Below are 18686 nucleotides of genomic sequence, written 5' to 3' on the forward strand. Positions count from 1 at the left end.
GGGTCTATACTGGTGGTCTGCTGAAAACAACACCTGAGAGACACCAGGACCAATTGCTGACATACTCACAGTTAAGATGGGGCCGAGAGCAGTGCCAACAACAGTGTAATCAGAGAGTTCACACAACAGGTGAAAGGTGACACAACAGAGCACACCCACAGGTGAACATCTCCAGAGGAGGAATACTCAGTGTCCTCTCCCAGTGGGAGTGCTCCAATCCCACATACCTCACACTGCAGATCAGAAACACAGCTATGAAACAGGTCTGGGGCCCTCTACTCCAACAACTAGGGAGTGGACCCAGCCCCTGACAGGGCAGTGACAACCACAGAGCAAAAGGGAGGCCCTGCTCAATATCCAGTGCAGGCTCTGGTCACCACAACATCATTCGCACCTCCTATCAAGGGAATAATGGCAGCATAAACTGAGGAAAGAGGTGGCAGACGTCTATACTAAAAACAGCCCTTGCACCAAAAAATATTAAACTCACACAGGCTACACAGGGACATTCTCACATAAAAATAGCCCTCCAAGAGTGTCTGATGGTCTGGCATTGGGGGGAAGAACCCCCAGAGCATTTAGCCTTGATGGCAAGTGGAGCTTTAGTGCAGGAGCCCCACAGAGCTGGGGTAAACAAAGACTCCACTCTTGGAGGGCACACACAGGTCTCATGTGCACTGGAGCCAGCACAAAGCTGTACCTCCATAAGAACCTGGGCTAGACCTACCTAGGGGTTTTGGAGGGGTCCCCAGGGAGGCAAGGGTCAGCTGTAGCTCATTATGAGGGCAAGTACACTGGTAGTAGAGACCCCCGGGAGATCAGCCTGAGCTCTCCTGGAGTCCCCAATTTGGCACCAAGGCCTGGCCCCACCCTACAACATGCAGACTTCAAGTGCTGGAAAGCTTCAGGCCATACAACCAATAAGATAGGAACACAGACCCACCCAGCAGCAGATAGGCTGCCTAAAGTCGTGCTGAGCTCATAGACACCTCAAAACACACTCCTTGACATGGTCCCCCTCACCAGAGGGGAAAGACCCAGCTCCACCCACCAGAGGGCAGACACCAGTCCCTCCAGCCAGGATGCCTAAACAAGCCTCTGGACCAACCTCACCCACCAGTGGTCAAACACAAGAAGCAAGAAGAACTACAATCCTGCAGCTTGTGGAAAAGAGACCACAAACACAGAAAGTTAGACAAAATGAGACAACAGAAAAATATTTTGCAGACAGTGGAACAAGGAGAAAACAACAAGAACAACTAAATGAAGAGGAGATAGGCAATCTACCTGAAAAAGAATTCAGAGTAATGATAGTAAAGACAATTCAAAATCTCAGATAAAGAATGGAGGCATGGGGCTCCCCTGGTGGCACAGTGGTTGAGAGTCCGCCTGCCGATGTGGGGGACATGGGTTCATGCCCTGGTCCGAGGGGATCCCACATGCTGTGGAGCAGCTGGGCCTGTGAGCCATGGCCTCTGAGCCTGCACATATGGAGCCTGTGCTCTGCAATGGGAGAGGCCACAACAGTGAGAGGCCCGTGTACTGCAAAAAAAAAAAAAAAAGAATGGAGGCACAGACCAAGATGACACAAGAAATGCTTAACAAACACATAGAAGATTTAAGGAAAAAACAAACAGAGATGAACAACACAATAACTGAAATGAAGGATGCACTAAAAGGAATCAATAGCAGAATAACTGAGGCAGAAGAACATATAAGTGACATGGAAAACAGAGTGGTGGAAATCACTGCCACAGAATAGAATCAAGAAAAAAGAATGAAAAGAAATGAGGACAATCTCAGGGACGTCTGGGACAACTTTAAACACACCGACATGAATCCAGGAGAATGGTTACCACTGGTGGCAGGGTGGTGGTGGTGGAGGGAGTGTTGAGGATTGGATTGAGAATGGAGATTAAAAAAATAATGACACGAACTGTATAATAATATGTGTATAGTGGTTACATTTGCCAGTGCTCTAAGTGTTTTTTGTACTTTAGCTCATTTAATCCTCACAAGTCAATGGTAGTTACTAGTACTTTCTGCATTCTACAAAGAAGGAGACTAAGTTATACTTCCTAACCATTGTACGAAATATTTCCTAAATTAAAAAAATATAGACAAATGAAACCATGGATAAAACATTGTCAATATTTAATATCTTAAAGTAGAAAAATAGCAACATAAGTTTGCTTTTGCTTTTGTTTTATTTAATTTGGAAATGTAGAGGCAAATTCCAGGAGAAACAAGGGAACTTGAACTTATAAGGGTCCCAGGAGAAGAAGAGAAAGGAAAAGGGCCTGAGAAAATATTTGAAGAGATTATAGCCAAAAACTTCCCTAACATGGGAGAGGAAACAGTCACCCAAGTCCAGGAAGCACGGAAAGTCTCATACAGGATAAACCCAGGGAGGAACACACTGAGACACATATTAATCAAACTCACAAAAATTAAATACAAAGAAAAATTATTAAAAGCAACAAAGGAAAAGCAACATACAATGGAATCCCCATAAAGTTATCGGCTGATTTTTCAGCAGAAACTACAGGCTGGAAGGGAGTGGCATTATATATTTAAAGTGATGAAAGGGGAAAATCTACAACCAAGAATACTCTACCCAGCAAGGTTCTCATTCAGATTTGCATGAGAAATCAAAAGCTTTACAAACAAGCAAAAGCTAAGAGAATTCATCACCACCAAACCAGCCTTACAACAAATGCTACAGGAACTTCTCTAGGCAAGAGGGAAAAAAGAGGCCACAACTAGAAACCAGAAAATCACAAATGGGAAACTCATGAGTAAAGGCAAAAATAAAGTAATAGTAGGGAATTATCATACACATATATGATATCAAAACAAGCAACCATGAAAAGAGGAGAGTACAAATGAAGGAAATGGGAAGTGCATTTGAAATTAAGAGACCAACACCTCAAAGCAGCCTTGTACGTATACAGACTGCTATATCAAAACTTCATGGGAATTGCAAACAAAAAACAACAATAGATACACACAAAAAAAGGAAAAGCAACCCAAACACAACACTAAAAATGGTCATCAAATCACAAGAGAAGAGAACAAAAGAAGACCAACCAAAAAAAAATCCAAAACAATTGAGAAAATGGCAATAGGAACATACATACTGATAATTACCTTAAATATAAATGGATTAAATGCTCTAACCAAAAGACATAGATTGGCTGAATGGATACAAAAACAAGACCCATATATATGCTGTCTACAAGAGACCCACTTCAGACCTAGGAACACATACCGAATGAAAGTGAGGGGATAGAAAAAGATATTTCTTGCAAATGGAAATCAAAAGAAAGCTGGAGTAGCAATACTCATATCAGAAAAAGTAGACTTTAAAATAGAGACTGTTACAAGATACAAGGAAGGACACTACATAATGATCATGGGATCAATCCAAGAAGAAAATATAACAATTGTAAATATATATGCACTCAACATAGGAGTACCTCAATATATAAGGTAAATGCTAACAGCCATAAATGGCAAAATGGACAGCAACACAATAATAGCAGGGAAATTTAACACCCCACTTACACCAATGGACAGATCATCCAGACAAAAAATCAGTAAGGAAACACAAGCCTTAAATAACACATTAGATCAGATGGGCTTAATTGCTATTTATAGAGCATTCCATCTGAAAGCAGCAGAATACACATCCTTCTCAAGTGCACATGGAATATTCGCCAGGATAGTTCACATCTTGGGCCACAAACCAAACCTCAGTAAATTTAAGAAAACTGAAATCATATCAAGCATCTTTTCCAAACACAATGCTATGAGATGAGAAATAAATTATAAGAAAAAACTGTAAAAAACACAAGCACATGGAAGCTAAACAATATGCTACTAAACAATCAATGGATCACTGAAGAAATCAAAGAGGAAATACCTAGAGGCAATTGAAAATGAAAACACGACAATCCAAAACCTATGGGGCACAGCAAAAGCAGTTCTAAGATGAGCGTTTATAGAAATACAATCTGATCTCAGGAAACAAGAAAAATCCCAAATAAACAGCCTAACGTTATACCTAACGTAACTAGAGAAAGAAGAACAAACTAAACCTAAAGTTAGTAGAAGGAAAGAAATCATAAAGATCAAAGCATAAATAGATGAAATAGAGATGAAGAAAACAATAGAAAAGATCAATGAAACTACAAGCTGGTTCTTTGAAAAGATAAACAAAATTGATAAACTTTTAGCTAGACTCATAAGGAAATAAAGGGAGAGAGCTCTATTCAATAAAATTAGAAATAAAAAAGGAGAAGTTACAACTGATACCATAGAAATCCAAGGATTATAAGAGACTACTACAAGCAACTATACACCAATAAAATGGACGACCTAGAAGAAATGGACAAATTCTTATAAAAGTACAAGCTTCCAAGACTGAACCAAAAAGAAATAGAAAATATGAACAGACAAATCACATGTACTAAAATCAAAACTGTGATTTTAAAACTTCCAACAAACAAAAGTCCAGGAACAGATTGCTTCACAGGCGAATTCTCTCAAATATTTAGAGAAGAGTTAATACCTACTCTTCTGATACTCCAAAAAATTTCAGAGGAAGGAACACTACCAAGCTCATTCTATGAAGCCACCATAACCCAGATACCAAAACCAGACAAAGATACCACAAAAGAAGAAAATTACAGGCCAACATCACTGATGAACATAAACGCAAAAATCCTCAAAAAAATACCAGCAACCTGAATCCAACAACAAATTAAAAGGATCATATACCATGATCAGGTGGAATTTATCCCAGGGAAGCAAGGATTCTTCAATATATGCAAATCAATCAATGAGATACACCACATTAAAAAAGAATAAAAACCATATGATCATCTCAATAGGTACAAAAAAAGCTTTTGACAAAATTCAAAACCCATTTATGATAAAAACTATCCAGAGAGCTGGCACAGAGGGAATATACCTCAACATAATAAAGGCTATATACAACAAACTCACAGCTCACATTATTCTCAGTGGTGAAAAACTGAAAGCATTTCCTCTAAGATCAGGAATAAGACAAAGATGTCCACTCTTACCACTTTTATTCAACATAGTTTTTGGAGGTTCTAGCCACAACAATCAGAAAAGAAAAAGAAATAAAAGGAGTCCAAACTAGAAAAGAAGAAGTAAAACTATCACTGTTTGCAGATGACATGATGCTATACATAGAAAATCCTACAGATGCTACCAGAAAACTACTAGAGCTCGTCACTGAATTTGGTAAAGTTGCAGGATAAAAAATTAATACACAGAAATCTGCTGCATTCCTATACACTAACAACAAAAGATCAGAAATAGAAATTAAGGAAACAATCCCATTTACCATCACATCAAAAAGAATAAAATAGCTAGGAATAAACCTACCTAAGGAGGAAAAAAACGTGTACTCTGAAAGCTCTGAGATTCTGACAAAGGAAATGAAAGATGACACAAATAGATGGAGAGATACACCATGTTCTTGGATGGGAAGAATCAATATTGTCAAAATAACTATCCTATCCAAAGCACTCTACAGATTCAATGCAATCTCTATCAAATTACCAATGACTTTTTTCACAGAATTAGAACAAAAATTTTACAATTTGTATGGAAACACAAAAGACCCCAAATAACCCATGCAAACCTGAGAAAGAAAAATGGAGCTGAAGGAATCAGGCTTCCTGACTTCAGACTATACTACAAATCTACAGTAATCAAAACAGTTTGTTACTGGCACAAAAACGGAAATATAGATTAATGGAACACTATAGAAACTCCAGAGATAAACCCATGCACCTATTGTCAACTAATCTATGACAAAGGAGGCAAGAATATACAATGGAGAAAAGACAGCCTCTTCAATAAGTGGTGCTGGGAAAACTGAACAGCTACATGTAAAAGAATGAAATTAGAACACTCCCTAACACCACACACAAAAATAAACTCAAAATGTATTAAAGACCTAAATGTAAGGCCAGATACTATAAAACTCTTAGGGGAAAACATAGGCAGAACATTCTCTTACATAAATTGCAGGAATATCTTTTTTGATCCACCTCCTACAGTATGGAAAATAAAAACAAAAATAAACAAATGGGACCTAATGAAACTTAAAAGCTTTTGCACAGCAAAGGAAACCATAAACAAGATGAAAAGACAACCCTCAGAATGGGAGAAAATATTTGCAACTGAAGCAACTGACAAAGGATTAATCTCCAAAATGTATAAGCACCTCATGCAGCTCAATATAAAAAAAAATGACCCAATAAAAAAATGGGCAGATAATCTAGATGGACATTTCTCCAAAGAAGACATACAGATGGCCAAAAAGCACATGAAAAGATGCTCAACATCACTAATTATTAGAGAAATGCAAATCAAAACTACAAAGAGGTATTACCTCACAGAGGTGCGAATAGCCATCATCAAAAAATCTGCAAACAGTAAGTGCTGAAGAGGGTGTGGAGAAAAGGGAACCCTCCTACGCTGTTGGTTGTAATGTAAAGTGGTACAACCATTATGGAGAACAGTATGGAGGTTCCTTAAAAAACTAAAAATAGAGCTACCATATGATCCAGCAATCACACTCCTGGGCATATATCTGGAGAATATACTTTGAAAAGTATACGTGCTACTTTGAAAAGATACATGCTAAAGCAACTATACTCCAATGAAAATTAATTTTAAAAATATAAAATAAAATACATGCACCCCAATGTTCATTGCAGTACTATTTACAATAGCCAAGACATGGAAGCAACCTAAATGTCCATCGATAGATGAATGGATAAAGAAAATGAGATATATTGTTAAGCCATAAAAAAAAGAATTAAATAATGCCATTTGCAGCAACATGGATGGACCTAGAGATTGTCATACTGAGTGAAGTAAGTCAGACAGAGAAAGACAAATATCATACGATATTGCCTATATGTGGAATCTAAAAAAAAAAAGAAGGTACAAATGAACTTATTTACAAACAGAAATAGAGTCACAGATGTAGAAAACAAACTTATGGGCTGAGGTGGCGGTGGCTGAGACGACGCTGGTGGTGGCGGTGACAGCGGCTCTGGAGGCCACAGTCCCGGTCCTGGTTTCGGCCCCAACCCCACCATGATGATGCTCACTGAGCTGCTGGTGCTCCTGGCTGCCATGCTGGCCATGGCCTTGGACTACTTCGTCAGTATTGACGCGCATGCGGAGGAGTGCTGCTTCGAGCAGGTCACCTCGGGCATCAAGATGGGCCTCATCTTCGAGGTGGCCGAGGGTGTCTTCCTGGACATCGACATGGAGATTACAGGGCCTGATAATAAAGGAATTTATAAAGGAGACTGGGAGTCCAGTGGGAAATACACATTTGCTGCTCACATGGATGGAACATGTAAGTTTTGTTTCAGCAATAGGATGTCCACCATGACTCCAAAAATAGTGATGTTCACCATTGATATTGAGGAGGTGCCCAAAGGACAAGACATGGAAACAGAAGCTCACCAGAAAAAGCTAGAAGAAATGATTAATGAGCTCACAGTGGCGATGACATCTGTAAAGCATGAACAGGAATACATGGAAGTTCAGGAGAGAATACACAGAGCAATCAGTGACAGAACAAACAGCAGAGTGGTCCTTTGGTCCTTCTTTGAAGCTCTTGTTCTAGTTGCCATGACATTGGGACAGATCTACTACCTGAAGAGATTTTGTGTGTGTGTGTGTGTGTGTGTGTGTGTTTTCTTCTTTAATCTGTTAATGTGGTGAATCACATTATTTTTAGAGTTAAAATAATCTGTATTCTGGAAAAGCCCAATATGGTTATCATATATTATTACCATTTTTATGCATTGCTAGTTTGTGTGTCCTAATATTTTTTTAATTTTTGAATTTTATTTAATTAAAGTTTTTATACAGCAGGTTCTTATTAGTCATCAATTTTATACACATCAGTGTATACATGTCAATCCCAATCGCCCAATTCATCATAACACCACCCCCACCCCACCGTGGTTTTCCCCACTTAGTGTCCATATGTTTGTTCTCTACATCTGTGTCTCAATTTCTGCCCTGCAAACCGGTTCATCTGTACCATTTTTCTAGGTTCCACATACATGCGTTAATATACGATATTTGTATTTCTCTTTCTGACTTACTTCACTCTGTATGACAGTCTCTAGATCCAACCACTTCTCAACAAATGACCCAATTTCGTTCCCTTTTATGGATGAGTAATATTCCATTGTATATAAGAACCACAACTTCTTTATCAATTCATCTGTCGATGGACATTTAGGTTGCTTCCATGACCTGGCTATTGTAAACAGTGCTGCAATGAACATTGAGGTGCATGTGACTTTTTGAATTATGGTTTTCTCTGGGTATATTCCCAGTAGTGGGATTGCTGGATCATACAGTAATTCTATTTTTAGTTTTTTAAGGAACCTCCATACTGTTCTCCATAGTGGCTGTATCAAGTTACATTCCCACCAACAGTGCAAGAGGGGTCCCTTTTCTCCGCACCCTCTCCAACATTTGTTGTTTGTAGATTTTCTGATGATGCGCATTCTAACTGGTGTGAGGTGATACCTCATTGTAGTTTTGATTTGTATTTCTCTAATAATTAGTGATGTGAGCAGCTTTTCATGTGCTTCTTGGCCATCTGTATGTCTTCTTTGGAGAAATGTCTATTTCAGTCTTCAGCCCGTTTTTGGATTGGGTTGTTTGTTTTCTTAATATTGAGCTGCATGGGCTGTTTATATATTTTGGAGATTAATCCTTTGTCCGTTGATTCGTTTGCAAATATTTTCTCCCATTCTGAGGGTTGTCTTTTCATCTTGTTTATGGTTTCCTTTGCTGTGCAAAAGCTTTGAAGTTTCATTAGGTCTCATTTGTTTATTTATTTTTTTATTTCATTTACTCTAGGAAGTGGATCAAAAAAGACCTTGCTGTGATTTATGTCAAAGAGTGTTCTTCCTATGTTTTCCTCTAAGAGTTTTCTAGTGTCCGGTCTTACATTTAGGTGTCTAATCCATTTTGAGTTTATTTTTGTGTATGGTGTTAGGGAGTGTTCTAATTTCATTCTTTTACATGTAGCTGTCCAGTTTTCCCAGCACCACTTACTGAAGAGGCTGTCTTTTCTCCATTGTATATCTTTGCCTGCTTTGTCATAGATTAGTTGACTATAGGTGCGTGAGTTTATCTCTGGGCTTTCTATCTTGTTCCATTGATCTATGTTTCTGTTTTTGTGCGAGTACCATATTGTCTTCAATACTGTATCTTTGTAGTATAGTCTGAAGTCAGGGAGTCTGATTCCTCCAGCTCCGCTTTTTTCCCTTAAGACTGCTTTGGCTATTCGGGGTCTTTTGTATCTCCATATAAATTTTAAGATTTTTTTGTTCTAGTTCTGTAAAAAATGCCATTGGTAATTTGATAGAGATTACATTGAATCTGTAGATTGCTTTGGGTAGTATAGTCATTTTCACAATATTGATTCTTCCAACTCAAGAACATGGTATATCTCTCCATCTGTTGGTATCATCTTTAATTTCTTTCATCAGTGTCTTATAGATTTCTGCATACAGGTCTTTTGTCTCCCTAGGTAGGTTTACTCCTAGGTATTTTCTTCTTTTTTTTGCAATGGTAAATGGGAGTGTTTCCTTAATTTCTCTTTCAGATTTTTCATCATTAGTGTATAGGAATGCCAGAGATTTATGTGCATTAATTTCATATCCTGCAACTTTACCAAATTCATTGATTAGCTCTAGTAGTTTTCTGGTGGCGTCTTTAGGATTCTCTATGTACAGTATCACGTCATCTGCAAACAGTGACAGCTTTACTTCTTCTTTTCCTATTTGGATTCCTTTTATTTCTTTTTCTTCTCTGACTGCTGTGCCTAGGACTTCCAAAACTATGTTGAATAATAGTGGTGAGAGTGGTCATCCTTGTCTTGTTCCTGATCTTAGAGGAAATGCTTTCAGTTTTTCACCATTGAGAATGATGTTTGCTGTGGGTTTGTCGTATATGGCCTTTATTATGTTGAGGTAGGCTCCCTCTCTGCCCACTTTCTGGAGAGTTTTTATCATAAATGGGTGTTGAATTTTGTCAAAAGCTTTCCCTGCATCTATTGAGATGATCATATGGTTTTTCTTCTTCAATTTGTTAATATGGTGTATCACACTGATTGGTTTGCATATATTGAAGAATCCTTGCATCCCTGGGATAAATCCTACTTGATCATGGTGTATGATCCTTTTAATGTGTTGTTGGATTCTGTTTGCTAGTATTTTGTTGAGGATTTTTGCATCTATATTCATCAGCGATCTTGGTCTGTAATTTTCTTTTTTTGTAGTATCTTTGTCTGGTTTTGTTATCAGGGTGATGGTGGGCTCATAGAATGAGTTTGGGAATGTTTCTTCCTCTGCAATTTTTTGGAAGAGTTTGAGAAGGATGGGTGTTAGCTCTTCTCTAAATGTTTGATAGAATTCACCTGTGAAGCCATCTGGTCCTGGACTTTTGTTTGTTGGAAGATTTTTAATCATAGTTTCAATTTCATTACTTGTGATTGGTCTGTTTATATTTTCTATTTCTTCCTGGTTCAGTCTTGGAAGGTTATACCTTTCTAAGAATTTGTCCATTTCTTCCAGGTTGTCCATTCTATTGGCGTAGTGTTGCTTGTAGTAGTCTCTTAGGATGCTTTGTATTTCTGCAGTGTCTGTTGTAACTTCTCCTTTCTCATTTCGAATTTTATTGATTTGAGTCCTCTCCCTCTTTTTTGTGATGAGTCTGGCTAATGGTTTATCAATTTTGTTTCTCTCCTCAAAGAACCAGATTTTAGTTTTATTGATCTTTGCTATTGTTTTCCTTGTTTCTATTTCATTTATTTCTGCTCAGATCTTTCTGATTTCTTTCCTTCTACTAACTTTGGGTTTTTTTTGGTTCCTCTTTCTGTACCTCCTTTAGGTGTAAGGCTAGATTGTTTATTTGTGATTTTTCTTGTTTCTTGAGGTAGGTTTGTATAGCTATAAACTTCCCTCTTAGAACTGCTTTTGCTGCATCCCATAGGTTTTGGATCATCTTGTTTCATTGTCATTTGTCTCTAGGTATTTTTTGATTTCCTCTTTGATTTCTTCAGTGATCTCTTTGTTATTTAGTAATGTACTGTTTAACCTCCATATGTTTGTGTTTTTTTACGTTTTTTTCCCTGAAATTGATTTCTAATCTCATAGCTTTGTGGTCAGAAAAGATGCTTGCTATGATTTCAATTTTCTTACATTTACTGAGGCTTGATTTGTCACCCAAGATGTGATCTATCCTGGAGAATGTTCCATGCGCACTTGAGAAGAAAGTGTAATCTGCTGTTTTTGGATGGAATGTCCTATAAATATCAATTAAAATTATTTGGTCTATTGTGTCATCTAAAGCTTCTCTTTCCTTATTTATTTTCACTTTGTATGATCTGTCCATTGGTGTAAGTGAGGTGTTAAAGTCCCCCACTATTATTGTGTTACTGTCGATTTCCTCTTTTATAGCTGTTAGTAGTTTCCTTATGTATTGAGGTGCTCCTATGTTGGGTGCATATATATTTATAATTGTTATATCTTCTTCTTGGATTGATCCCTTGATCATTATGTCATGTCCTTCCTTGTGTCTTGTAACATTCTTTATTTTAAAGTCTATTTTATCTGATATATGTACTGCTACTCCAGCTTTCTTTTGATTTCCATTTGCATGGAATATCTTTTTCCATCCCCTCACTTACAGTCTGTATGTGTCCCTAGGTCTGAAGTGGGTCTCTTGTAGACAGCATATATATGGGTCTTGTTTTTGTATCCATTCAGCAATCCTGTGTCTTTTGGTTGGAGGATTCAATCCATTCACATTTAAGGTAATTATTGATATGTGTATTTCTATGACCCTTTTCTTAATTGGTTTGGGTTTGTTTTTGTAGATCCTTTTCTTCTCTTGTGTTTCCCACTTAGAGAAGTTCCTTTAGCCTTTGTTGTAGAGCTCTTTGGTGGTGCTGAATTCTCTTAACCTTTGCTTGTCTATAAAGCTTTTGATTTCTTCATCGAACCTGAATGAGATCCTTGCTGGGTAGATTAATCTTGGTTGTAGGTTCTTCCCTTTCATCACTTTAAGTATGTCATGCTACTCCCTTCTGGCTTGTAGAATTTCTGCTGAGAAATCAGCTGTTAACCTTATGGGAGTTCCCTTGTATGTTATTTGTCATTTTTCTCTTGCTGTGTTCAATAATTTTTCTTTGTCTTTAATTTTTGCCATTTGATTACTATGTGTCTCGGCCTGTTTCTCCTTGGGTTCATCTTGTATGGGACTCACTGTGTTTCCTGGACTTGAGTGGCTATTTCCTTTCCTATGTTAGGGAAGTTTTTGACTATATTCTCTTCAAATATTTCATCTGGTCCCATCTCTCTCTCTTCTCCTTCTGAGTCCCCTATAATGCGAATGTTGTTGCATTTAATGTTGTCCCAGAGGTCTCTTAGGCTGTCTTCATTTCTTTTCATTCTTTTTTCTTTATTCTGTTCTGCAGCAGTGAATTCCACCATTTTGTCTTCCAGGTCACTTATCCGTTCTTCTGCCTCAGTTATTCTTCTATTGATTCCTTCTAGTGTAGTTTTCATGTCAGTCATTGTATTGTTCATCTCTGTTTGTTTGTTCTTTAATTCTTCTAGGTCTTTGTTAAACATTTCTTGCAGCTTCTCGATCTTTGCCTCCATTCTTCTTCCGAGGTCCTGAATCATCTTCACTGTCATTATTCTGAATTCTATTTCTGGAAGGTTGCATATCTCCGCTTCATACAGTTGTTTTTCTGGGCTTTCATCTTGTTCCTTCATCTGGTACATAGCCCGCTGCCTTTTCACCTTGTCTGTCTTTCTGTGAATGTGGTTTTTGTTCCACATGCTGCAGGATTGTAGTTTTTCTTGATTCTGCTGTCTGCCCTCTGGTGGATGAGGCTTGTGCAAGTTTCCTGATGGTAGGGACTGGTGGCAGGCAGAGCTCAGTAAAACTTTAATCCGCTTGACTGCTGATGTGTTGGGCTGGGTTCCCTCCGTGTTGGTTGTTTGACCTGAGGCAACTCAACACTTGAGCCCACCCAGACTCCTTGGTGGGGCCAATGACAGACTCTGGGAAGGCTCAAGCCAACTTGCACTTCCCAGAACTTCTGCTGCCAGTGTCCCCATTCCCACGGTGAGCCATTGCTGCCCCCCATCTTTGCAGGAGACCCCCCAACACCAGCAGGCAGGCCTGGCTCTGTCTCTCCTGGGGTCCCCGCTCCCCCTCCTGGGTCCTGATGCACACACTACTCTGTGTTCGCCCTCCAGGAATGGATTTCGTGCCTCCTCCAGTCTTGTCGAAGTCCTGCAATCAAATCCCAGGAGCCTTCAAAGTCTGATTTTCTAGGAATTCCTCGTCCCGTTGCTGTACCCCCAGGTTGGGATCCTGACGTGGGGTTCAGAACCTTCACTCCATTTGGTGGACTTCTGTGGTAGAAGTGTTCTGCAGTCTGTGAGTCACCCACCCAGCAGTTATGGGACTCGACCCTACTGTGATTGCACCCCTCCCACCATCCCACCATGACCTCTCCTCTGTCTTTGGATGTGGGGCGTCTTCCCTGGTGAGCTCCAGTGTCCCCCCTGTCGATGATCGTCTAGCAGCCAGTTGTGATTGCTGTGCTCTCAAAAGAGGGAGTGAGAGCACATCCTTCTACTCCTGAAGAGATTTTTTGAAGTCCCGAGGGTTGTTTAAAAAGGCTTTTTCTGATGATCCCAAACTCATAATTCACTTTTTACCAAACATCGTGGTCATAATAAAGTCATTAGTTTCTATGTTTTTATTTTCTAAACTGTACATTCACAGCTTATGTTTCTTTGTGATTAATATACATTGGGGAGAAACATTTTTTAGGAAAGTCATAGTGAAATTTGACATGTGATTGGCATGATTTCATATTTGAGTTCTTCCTCCATTATACAGGTCCTTCCAGAACTCAAGCACTGTAAGTGGAATATAGGTGCATAGTCCTTATTATATCTTCTTTCTTTTGTTTTTATAATAAAATGCAGTCTGTTCAGGATTGTACTTTACTGATAGTACTTTACTAAAAATGACTGCATTCTTGGGATCCCTTATCCTGCAGTTCAAGTCATTAAAGATTCATTTTGTTGAGTCCTTATCAGAAACAACAATCTGAATCTTGACATTTTCTATCCAGCCTAATGGTAGAGCTCTGTGACTAGAGTGTGCTACCAGGTTGGTACTTTTATACTTTGTCTATCTTGTTTTTGCTTTAAAGATAAGACTTAAACCAACAACCTTTTTCCCCTTTACAGTTTTACTTTGAACCTTAGAACTCAATCACCTCCACTTAAAGTTGTTGACACAAGCAGCTAATAACCAGTTTTTGGTTTCTGCCTAATCTTGTAAGAAGTCACTATTAAAGCCAATTCTCTGGGTGTTGCAGTGAATGGTAGTTCTTTTTCGTTCTGTGCTGGCTTATCCACTTCCTCTACTCTTAGCACGGAGGAGGTACGCGTTCACATAATTGGAAAAATCTGGATTTCTGATGCCAAAGGGTTAAAAGCCTCTTGGATTTCTTTGCAGTGATATACAGCCACTATTTTATTTTTGATCAGTGGCATTTTGGTCACTGTTTAATTAGTGTACTGAACATTATTGTCAGCACTAGGGTGTTTGTTTTTGTTTTTCTTGGGCCTTTCTTTTTTGGCACATGTGAATTTTGTTTCATATAAAACAAAATGACTTTCTCTTGGCCTCTAATGATGGGTTAAAATTAAAGGAGCATCTAGTTTTGGTGTGAGAGTGATCCAGGATTATGTTGTGACTGATGTATATTAGTTACTTGTATATTTTTTTTTTGGATCTTTGCAAGGGGAAAACTACAAGTGATGAGTTTTATATAATTAATTTAAATCTGTTACAGGTTTTCATGTTCAGGATAAACAATTTTTCAACCTTGGGTGAAAATACTTGCAACAGTTTACGATGACTGCGTTTTACCTTAGGACAACTGTTGCATGCCAATTTGTGTGTGTGTGTGTGTGTGAGTGTGTGTGTGTGAAAACACTTCAAAATTGAGTTAAAAGATGTACATTTAAAATTGGTTGTGTATCTAATCTTCCCCAGGTCCAGTAAATAAACAATTCTTTTAAAAAACAAAAACAAAAACAAAAAAAAACAAAGCAAAGCAAAACAAAAACGTATGGTTACCGGGGGAAAGGGGAGGATGGTTAAATTGGGAGATTGGGATTGACATATATACACTACTATTTATAAAATAGATAACTAATAGAGACCTACTGTATAGCACAGGTAACCCTAATCAATACTCTGTAATGACCTATATGGGAAAAGAATCTAAAAAAGAGTGGATATATGTATGTGTATAGCTGATTCACTTTGTTGTACACCTGAAACAACATAACATTGTAAATAAACTATACTCCAATAAAAATTATAAAAATAAATAAATAAGTAAGATTTGAACCTACAAAAAAAAAGATTATGCAGTGGCTGGTTAGATATTCATATATTGATTTGCCTAGTGGGTTCTATTGAATATTTAACATACACATTTAAGCTTTTTAAAACTTATTTCTGAAATTATGTCATTCTCCTGAATAATCAAGAACACTAACCTGCTACTATATTCTCTTTGCCACTCTCTTTTGTAATCATTTTTGTTTTTAATTGCATGATTAATTACCCTCACAGTATGCTTCAACACTAATTTTGACTCAAATGTTTTACTGATTAATTTACTTACTTCATTTCCTTGTAATCCATACAAATTTTACTTTCTTTGATTTTGTAATGAATTATATTCATAATTAATTCCATCAGAGCTATTCTAGGAACTATAATCTGTGTAAATACTTTTGTTACCCAACACAAGTTAATGTGCCAAACAAACGGAAAAGTCGGAGTTTGGAGCAGAAAACGGTTTATTGCAGGGCCATGCAAGGAGACATATGGATCTAGTAGATGGCCTTTGGCTCTCAGGGCACATATCTGCTGCATGCCTTCCAAGATTATCAATTTCTGGTGTTCTGGTGGTATTTTTCTAGAGGTGTATGGTTTTTATTACTTTTCAAATTATAAATGTGTTTTTGTTATTTAAAAGAATATGAAGAGAAAAAAGGAGGTAGTTATGTGTATTCAGTCTGCCACCTTGTTTTTACTTTGTAAATCTCAATGCTGTCTTGCCAGTAATGGTTCATAATTGTTATTTTATTTTATATTATTATTTTATTGTGGTAAAATACATATAACAACATTTACCATTTTAATAATTTTTAAGTGTACAGCTTAATAGCTTTAAGCATATTTACATTGTTGTGCAATCATCACCACTAGTCACCTCCAGAAATTTTTCATTATCCCAAACTGAAACTCTGTACCCATTAAACAATAAATCCTCATTTCCCTCTTCCTTCAACCATTGGTAACCACTATTCTACTTTCCTTCTATGAATCTGACTCTTCTAGATACCTCATATAGGTGGAATCATACAATTTTTGTCCTTTTGTGTCTGCCTTATTTTACTTTGCATGTCTTCAAGATTCATCCATGTTGTAGCATGTATTGGATTTTCCTTCATTTTATGGCTGAATAATGCTTCATTGTATGGATAGACCACATTTTGTTTATCCATTCATCCATTCATTGACACTTCAGTTGTTTCTATCTTTTGACTATTGTGAATAATGTTGCCGTGAACATTAGTGTACAAATACCTGCTTGAGTCCTTGCTTTCAATTCTTTGGGGAATATACCTAGAAGTGGAATTGCTGGATTACATGGTAATTCTATTTTTAATTTTTTGAGGAACCGCCAGTCAACTACAAATTGGCACTTGCCATTGGTACTTGCCATCTACCTCTACAAGGTAGATGTGCTGCTGCAGCTGCTGACTTTCAACACCCCCTGAAAGGAATTCAGGGTGGAGAGCAGACATGAGGTACTATGTGCTCTGGGAAAAACTGGCAGAACAGGTCTTCAGATAGTCAGATATTTTCAGGAGACAATTTTACGAGTCCAATTCTTGCCTCTCCTCATATCTAGAAAAGCACTAAGCACCTTCATGGTGATGATTGCTCCTCGTGACTAGCAGAAACCTTCTGCAAAAAAAATATGTGCTTGATTGCATGTACTCCCCCTTCACCAAAATTACAAATATACTGACCTTCCCCACTACCTCTTTGGAGCAGTTTCTCAGAGCTATCTGAAATGCTGTCTCCCAGGCTTTAGTCCTCATTTCGCCCCAAATAAAACTTGACTCACAACTTGCACGTTGTGCATTTTTTTTAAGTTGACACGCCGTACTATTTTCCACAGCAGCTGCACCATTTTACATTGTCACCAGCAATTCACAAGGATTCAATTTCAACAAGTCCTCACCAACACTTGTTGTTTTCTGTATTATTTTGCTTTTGTCTTTGTTTGTTTGTTTTGATAGCAGCCATCTTAATGGGTGTAAAGTGATAGCTCATTGTGGTTTTGATTTGCATTTCCCTAGTGGTTAGTAATGTGTATTGTTATTTTTTATCGATACATAACAACGTATTTTGTCCAACTTAACTATTTTTACTCTGAAATATCTTTTTCTTTGTAACATTGTGATCCCAGATTTCTTTTTCATATTATTTTTCCAGGTATATCTTAATTCATCTCTTTATTTTCTACCTTAAGGTACCCTTTGATTTTAGGACTGTTTTTGTAAACCGTAATGCTGGATATTTAAAAAGCATTCATTCAACACTTATTGAATACGTATTATTTGGTATGTACAGTGCCAGACAATGAGGATGCAGTTGTAAAGAAGGGAAGTACAGTCAAGCTTTACAAGACAAGCTTTACAATTTAAAGGAACCCTTTTAAAAGAAGTAATGAGTGTCATGAAAAGGGAAATACTAGGTCTATGTTTTTGTTTTTACCCAGTGTGTCAGTTAAAAAATATATCTTTCATCATAGGCTACAAAATTTAGACAATTTTTTTAATTCAAAAATTTGTTAAATAGATTCTAAGTTTTCTCAATAACCAATAAGGAGCAGCAAACGTCTAGTCTTCCACATTTTCTATTACATATTCACTTTTCCCTCTTACTATCATTGTCATCATAATTATGAATAAAAAGGGTGCGCGAGAGGACACGTGGTTACAGCAGAGGCTTCAACTTCCTCTGCCTTCTAGCAAGACTGCTTTTTCTAGCAAGACTCTAGCCTTCCCGCCGTTGGCCCTTCTCGTACCCCGTAGAGTGCCGTAGAGTGCAGACGTCTGGGAAGTATAGTTCGAAAGGAAAAGCGCTGCGGTTCTCCTTTGCGCACGCGCATTTTTGTCCGGCGGCCTGGCGGCGGCGGCGACAACAAATATCTCTGAACTAGGTGTTCCCCTTGCCTGCAGTAAGGGCTGCCGCTTCGAGGCCCCGTCCCGGCGAGCCCAGGTACTGACTGCCGGTGAGAGTGGGCCCGGGGTGTGCGCCTCCTACGGCGGGGCCAGGACAGAAGGCCAGCCGCGGCGCGAGTCCCACCTCTGGGCGTGCCAGCCCAGGCGGCCTTGGCAGGTGAACGCGGCCCGAGGAGGGGGCGTTGCCCGGGGAGGTCTCCCCGCCCGACAGCGGGGCCTTGG

General features: G+C 38.3%; 1 protein-coding gene and 1 long non-coding RNA gene across 2 annotated transcripts in view; both read left to right on the plus strand.

Moving 5' to 3' along the window:
- Positions 1–18686, plus strand: part of LOC308617132 — a 387539-nt gene that overhangs the window by 197848 nt on the left and 171005 nt on the right. The window lies entirely within an intron of this gene.
- Positions 6816–18437, plus strand: LOC308615660 (transmembrane emp24 domain-containing protein 2-like; the record flags this gene model as incomplete). The annotated part of the gene is made up of 2 exons (XM_081231246.1): positions 6816–7731; positions 18315–18437. The coding sequence occupies exons 1-2, from the start codon at positions 7147–7149 to the stop codon at positions 18435–18437; spliced, it is 708 nt and encodes a 235-aa protein (XP_081087372.1). The 5' UTR covers positions 6816–7146.

Source organism: Mesoplodon bidens (assembly GCF_964165515.1).
Source record: "Mesoplodon bidens genome assembly, chromosome: 4".
Classification (NCBI taxonomy): Eukaryota; Metazoa; Chordata; class Mammalia; order Artiodactyla; family Ziphiidae; genus Mesoplodon; species Mesoplodon bidens.